General features: G+C 43.1%; 1 protein-coding gene across 1 annotated transcript; it reads right to left on the bottom strand.

The window, feature by feature from the left end:
- Positions 1-3,912: 3,912 nt before the first annotated feature.
- Positions 3,913-6,782, bottom strand: C7H15orf48 (chromosome 7 C15orf48 homolog). Its single transcript, XM_050797877.1, has 5 exons — positions 6,624-6,782; positions 6,447-6,509; positions 6,193-6,278; positions 5,117-5,177; positions 3,913-4,305 (listed from the first exon to the last, which is right to left on the bottom strand). Exons 2-5 carry the CDS (start codon positions 6,480-6,482, stop codon positions 4,237-4,239), a joined length of 252 nt encoding a protein of 83 aa, XP_050653834.1. The 5' UTR covers positions 6,483-6,509; positions 6,624-6,782; the 3' UTR covers positions 3,913-4,236.
- Positions 6,783-6,966: the final 184 nt, after the last annotated feature.

Here is a 6,966-nt window from a genome sequence, read left to right as displayed (position 1 = left end):
GCCACAGCGCCCAGCCCCACTGGCGCAGTTTTATAGTTGAGGAACCTGAGGCTTTTCCAAAACAACGTAGTAAGTGGCAGAGCAGCCTGATTTCTGAGCCTGTAATTTCTTTCTCTACCACGAAGTCTCAACTAAAATGTAAAATAATTTCTTCAAGAAAATGAAAAATGATAAGCTGTCACTCCAGTTTCTAGTGATATGGAATGTGATGTACTTTTTTGCTTGGAAAGCATCATATTTGATTTGTATGTAGAAGAGAATTCCAGATGTTTGCTTAAAGCTCAACACCACAAAACGGAAAGGATTCTGGGCTTTGGTTTCATTGCAAACAGCAGCAAGCTCCTGACTGGGAAGAGCATTTCCTCCTCTCTGGGCTCCTCCACACCACATCTCTCCTCAATCCCCAGGATAGACGGGTCCTCTTTCTCTGCCTGCCTCTTACAGTCTTCATTTCAATCTTCATTTCGCTCTAGAAGCCCTCCATAGGCCAACTCATCCATGCCGCGGTTTTAGCCCTCTTTCACCTGTTTCCAGGTGTAGTACCTAGATGGTGCTCCGGGCTCTCCAGAGAACGATTCCAAAGCCTAACTCATTTTCTTCTTTATCCACTCCTCCCCACTTTCCACTTTTTCCTCCTGCATTTCTTTTTTATTATTATTTATTTATCTATTTTTGAGACGGAATCTCACTCTGTTGCCCAGGCTGGAGGGCAATGGTGTGATCTTGGTTCCTGCAACCTCCACCTCCCGGGTTCAAGCGATTCTCCTGTCTCAGCCTCCCGAGTAGCTGGGATTACAGGCGCACACCACCAGGCCCGGCTAATTTTTGTATTTTTAGTAGAGACGGGGTTTCACCATATTGGTCAGGCTGGTCTCGAGCTCTCGACCTCAGGTGATCTGCCTGCCTCAGCCTCCCAAAGTGCTGGTATTACAGGCATGAGCCACCACACCCGGCTCTCCTGCATTTCTGTGTTGACTTTCTTAGGGATGATAATGGTATTCTAGTCAGCTAGAAAGTCGTTTATCTTAGGCAGTGAGTACATGCTTAAATTATTAGGGACAAAAGCCTTATATCTGTAACTTGTTCTTTTTTTTTTTTTTTTTTTTTTTGAGACAGGATCTTACTTGCGTTGCCCAGGCTGGAGTGCAGTAGCGCAAGATCAAGGCTCACTGCAGCCTTGACCTCCCAGGCTCAGGTGATCCTCCCACCTCAGCCTCCCAAATAGCTGGGACCACAGGTGTGCGCCACCACCTCTGGCTCATTTTTGCATTTTTAGGGGAGATGGGGTTTCACCATGTTGCCCACACTGGTCTCAGACTCCTGGACTCAAGCCATCTGCCCGGCTTAGCCTCCCAAAGTGTTGGGATTATAGGCATGAGCCACTGCACCTGGCCTCAACGAGTTCCTTTTTGAAAAGCATACATATACAGGGAGATACAGCAAATGTGGCAAACTGTTAATTGATAAGAAGTATGAGTATCCATCTTTCAACTTCTCTGCATATTTGAAAAATTTCAAAATAAAATATTTGAGGGAAATGCTAAGAACACAACAAAACCCAAATCTTTTGAAATTTAAGCATCAACATTGCTTTTGACCTCTCTCCCTCCCAAACCTGCAGAAGAGTACCTCCTATTGCCATGTTCGCGCCACCACATTTCAATCAGGTTTGTGTTTTAAAGTTGAAAGCCACAGTCATCCTTCGAAAAACACTCTATACTTTGCTCTCTTAGTTGACCAACTATCACTAGGCTGTAAATTTTTATTTGTGCGAATGATATTACATTCGACTTTAGAAGCTTAAGCAAATAAAAATGTGCTTCCCAATTGCTGCGTGTAATTCCTTGAGATCAACTGTCAGAGACTTTCATCTGAGATGACTTGAGGTGATAAGGAAGCAACAGAAGTTGGCAGCAGTCTTGCTTTAATCCTCTCAGAGTTGCCAAGTTCCTGGCAAGACGTAGTTATTTTTTTATCGCTGTGAAGGTAACACTGGAGCCCCAGAAATGATACCCAAATGAAGGCCACAGAAGAAAAGTTTCTCTGCCCTCCTGTCTGTTGCCCCTGATTCTCCCCCAGGTGAGCCATAGAAACCAGAATTCCTCTTCTCCAACGCGGGTCATAGAAGCCAGAATCCGTTTTCCTGAAAGCCAGCCATAAAACCTAAATACATTGCTCTTAAATCTCCCCCACCTTTCTATGTAACAGCTGGCCATAAAGAAATGAAGACACTCATTCCAGAGGGATCCTACCCCCACACCTGGCAGGGGTAATGCTGCAGACAGACCTTGGTGAGCTTCCCCATGAAGTCTATTCTAATAGCATTAGGACCATGCCCTTTTTGTCCATATTTCTCCATGTCCAATCATATTTCCACATTGACTTTTCATTGAACATAAGCATAAAAATGAATAGTTTTCCCTATTATCTTTGGGTCTTCATTCCAAAGGCTACCATGTCAAGTAAAACTGTAAGTTTGTTATGCTTTTTCTTGTTAATCTGTCTTTTGTTATAGGGGTGTCAGCCATGATCTAATGGAGAGGAAAGGGATCACTCCTTTCCTCAAGTGATCAGGCGGGTGGATCACTTGAGGTCAGGAGTTCAAGACCAGCCTGGCCAACATGGCAAAACCCTGCCTCTACTAAAAATACAAAAATTAGCCAGGTGTGGTGGTGGTGCATGCCTGTAATCCCAGCAACTGGGGAGGCTGAGGCATGAGAATTGCTTGAGCCCAGGAGGTAGAGGTTGTGAGATGGTGCCACTGCACTCCAGCCTGTCTAGTCAAGGTGACACAGCAAGACCCTGTCTCAAAAAAAAAAAAAAAAAAGAAAAAAGAAAAAAAGTTAATGAACTTAGGTACCTACTTAGGAGAACCGAAAATATATGGCCACACAAAACTTTGTATATGGCTGTTCATAGCAGCATTATTCATAATAGCCAAAAAGTAGAAACCACCCAAATGTTCGTCAGCTTACCAATGGATAAGCAAAAATGGCATATCCTTACATTGGAACAGTACTGTCAGAAAAAGTAATGCAACACTGAATATAGACATGGTACAACATGGATGACTCTTAAAAACACGATACCAAGTTAAAGGAGCCAAACCCAAAGGTCACAGATTACATGATTCCATTTACATGAGATGTCCAGAATGGGCAAATCCATGGAGACAGTTTGTTAGTATTTCCCTGGGGCTGGGAGCAGAGGGATTGGGACTAGGGAAATGACTGCTAATGGTACAGAGCTCTTTCTGGGGTGAGGAAAATGTTCTAGAATTAGGTGGAGATGGTTGCACAACTTTGTGAATATGCTAAAAGCCACTGAATTGTGCAATTTAAATGGGTGAATACTATGGCATGTGAATTATATCTCCATTTTTAAAAGAAGTTAATGAAAAGTAACTTTCTTATTTCATTTTTAAGGACAGTCAGGGGAGCCCAGGGGCATGTTGGATATGAGTGTATCTCTAGCCTTCAAGTTACCATTGGCCAGAGGGAAGAGTGGCCCCAAACTCTGAAGGGTGCTGGCAAGGTTCCCCATCTTCCCCGCCCCAGCCCCCACAGGAACATCACAGTATGACTTGGCATCTTTAGGGCAGATCTCAGTATGCCTTGCATTCCAGCCCACCTCCAGAATCCCAGCACTTCCTCCAAGATCAATCCTCCTGTGAGTCTCCAACCTCATCCCCACTTCATTTTCCTCATTGTACTTATCCCACCAAATTTTGGCTTTGTTAGCTATACTGCAAACAGTAGGTGCTCAATAAACTACTAGTGAATGAATGAACTTGGGGAAAAAAAAAGCTTACACAGAAATCTGTACTGGATGTTATTTAAAAGATGAAATTTAATGGTTCAAATGTATTTTTCTCCCATAAAAATATTTTCTCTTCCATTTATATATCTAATCTTTGAGAAATCTTGCACAAATGGCATTTTATGACAGACGATCTAATTTACAAAGCTTTATAAATTTTAAGAAAAACATTCATAGATCATGAACAAAAATTTCAATATGCAACATTCAAATTTACAAGAAAATAAGCACAAACTTTTCGACAATGCAGTTATTGCTGTGCTCCTTTAATTCCTTATCTGGAGCCCAAAAAATGTAGACAAACCCTAAAAATGCAGCAGAAGCACTTCCGCACACTGGTGTCCAGAATCTAGTTTGTGCGGAAATGTTTCCACTAGATTTATAGAGTACTCTTTGGAAGAAAGAGGCGAGGGCTGGTCATTTGGTCGCCCTTTGGACCTTTTGCAGCTCTTCAATGGGCTTCCATTGTTGGTTGATTGTTATAAGCTGAAGGGAAAAAAGGAAAAAAAAATTGTGTTAAAAATTTGACTTTCATTTGCCTGTCCCTCTTTGGGATTTGTCCACACTCTCCTTTAGAAGAAGCATCACCATTGTGTTTGTACCTACCTCTTTCCGTCTCTAAAACATGCACAAAATAGTAACGTGAGCTTTTTTCTATCAGCCCACCTTTTTAAAAAGCCCTTGGGTTCCTAAGTGTTATGCAATCAGAGGGAAAGATCACACATATGTGCCCTACTTTCACTTAGCAGTATCCAGATTTTTTAAAGACAGAGTCTTGCTGTGTTGCCCAGGCTGGAGTGGAGTGGCACAACTGCAACTCACTGCAGCCTCTGCCTCCCAGGTTCGAGCAATTCTCGCGCCTCAGCCTCTCCAGGAGCTGGGTTTACAGGTGCGTGCCACTACGCCCAGCTAATTTTCATATTTTTAGTAAAGATGGGGTTTCACCACGTTGGCCAAGCTGGTCTTGAACTCCTGACTTCAAGTGATCCACCCGCCTGGGCCTCCCAAAGTGTTGGCACTACAGGTGTGAGACACCGTGCCTGGCCAGTATGCAGATTTTTATGTTTGCCATGTATTATGTGAGCCGTAAGTTCCAAAAGTGTATGTGCTCCTCATAAGCGGATGGACAATGCTCCTGGCCTAGAGGAGGCTCTTAAAATTTCCTCATTTTAATTACTCGATGAAGGCACAATTGATCTAAGTTACACAATAAGGGTAAGGTACTAAATCTATTTTGCTGACAAAGGTGCTAAGGTTTGGGCAAAATGGAAATCATTTGTTTTTAATTTAACAGTACCTTTTGCGGTATAGTAGGGTCCACAGTTTCCCAAGGTTCTGGATTTCTTTTTCGATCAAGGCTAAAATTAATAGAAAGCCAATTAAACATTAAAATATGTGGATTTAAACCAACACTGATACTGGGTCTATAAACGTGCTAGGGACAAAACCAATCTCATACTTAGGCATTTGTCTACTAATGATCAGGAACCATCAGTAGTAACTAAAATTGATGGAAAATTCTCTAAGGAAGTTTGAAGGTGTGGCTCAAATATTAAGCATCAATTCCTCTAAAGGGTAGGAGGTACCCTGTATTCTCTTGATGGGGCTACATTGCGGAAAGATCCCACAAACCGAATAACCATGGGAGCGAAACTGCCAAGCCAAGGACATGCAATAATGTTCTTATCTCAGTTTGTGGGAGGGGCATGTTGAACTCTGCAGGTGGTGAACTCCAGGGCTGTAGGCCCTTCTTACAGCGGTTAGAGGACTGCCCTCTCCAGCCCTGCACCAGCCTCCATCAGTTTCAAGTTTATCTTTTCCTCATATTCCAGGATACATGTTTTTGTTTTTTACTTTCTTCTACCCAAAGTTGAGATTAGGTTCATCCTAGACAACTGAATCTATCAATTCTACCACATTAGTAAAAATCTAATAAGCTAAATTTTAAAATTTTAATTAAAATGATTGCTTTATTGTATATATATATCTCCCAAAACCACTAAAGAACTTTAAATTTCAAAACTTAAAAAAAAAAAAAAAGCAGCTTTACTTCACTGCCGGAGAGTGGAGGAGGGCCAATGGGTAAAAGAATAAACACAAGAAATAAACTAATTTGATTAATATCATGGGTTTTTAAATATTTTGTCTTTCTTTTTTCTTTATTAAATTTTTTTCTAATTTTCATTTTCTGACCCATTGGTAGACAATATCATGAGTTTTCCGATAAAAGATGTTTTTTAACCCTGACTCCCAGTTCACAATTTAGCATTCTTATGCATGGGAAAAAAATAGGAAACTTCTATCGTACATTTCATAAACTAAAGGTCAACCAAACACTGCCAAAAACGTTTTTATAAATTGAGACCTACTTACATCACATCGGTTTTCCAAAGAGAATACACAGCAAAAGACGAGGCTCCACCCGCCGCCACACTCACGAACAGCACCAAGGGAATGAGCTAACAGATAACAGGTGGAGGGGACACATTCGGACATTTCAATATGAAACGTTTGAAACAGCAAAACAGCTATATTTATCTTAAATACTTTCTTCAAAATCTGTGCTATCTTTTCATCTTTAAAAATTAAAACTTCAGTAAAGATTTTCAATTGTTTTAAAAACTTACTTCCTTCCTTTTCATCAGGAGTTGGAAAAAGCTCATGATGACTTCAGCGAAGAATTGCCAAATCTAGAAATTAACAATCCAAAGTACGGATCACCTGGTGGGCGCCAAACCGTCCACCGCGCTCCGCAAGCCAACCGCGGGCCGGCGCGTCCGCGTCTCCGCAGATGGGAGACTCACCTGGACGTGGGGCGGTGCGCATGGACGATGGTAACGCCCGGAACCCAACGGGCCGGCGGCCTCCCCACCTTATATACAGCAACCACAACCGCCCCGGGTGGGCCGGGCCAGCGCGCTCTTGTCACGCGCGTGGGGCGGGGAGCGCGCGGGAGCTGACTCGCTTTCCCCGTTGGGCACGCGGCTCCCGGGCGCCCCCTGCAGGACATTGTGCGGCTGACGTGAAGCGGCAGAACGCGGGCGCTGGCGCCCCCTGCCGCTCGCCGCGGTCTTCCTTACCTGCCGACCCCGGTAGCTCTTGGCCACCCCTGGCGCTTGTGAGGAGTTTGAAGGTTTGGGGAGTAGG

This window comes from Macaca thibetana, chromosome 7 (assembly GCF_024542745.1).
Source record: "Macaca thibetana thibetana isolate TM-01 chromosome 7, ASM2454274v1, whole genome shotgun sequence".
NCBI classification, from domain to species: domain Eukaryota; kingdom Metazoa; phylum Chordata; class Mammalia; order Primates; family Cercopithecidae; genus Macaca; species Macaca thibetana.
Note: the sequence above shows the minus strand (reverse complement) of the source record. Positions and strands in the feature narration are given on the sequence as shown.

Coding starts and splice junctions, on each gene's coding strand:
- C7H15orf48 (XM_050797877.1), bottom strand. CDS start 6,482: ATGAGCTTTTTCCAACTCCTGATGAAAAGGAAGGAA. Junction 6,279..6,446: donor TCCTGATGAAAAGGAAGGAA/GTAAGTTTTTAA, acceptor GTTATCTGTTAG/CTCATTCCCTTGGTGCTGTT. Junction 5,178..6,192: donor CTTTGGAAAACCGATGTGAT/GTAAGTAGGTCT, acceptor TATTAATTTTAG/CCTTGATCGAAAAAGAAATC.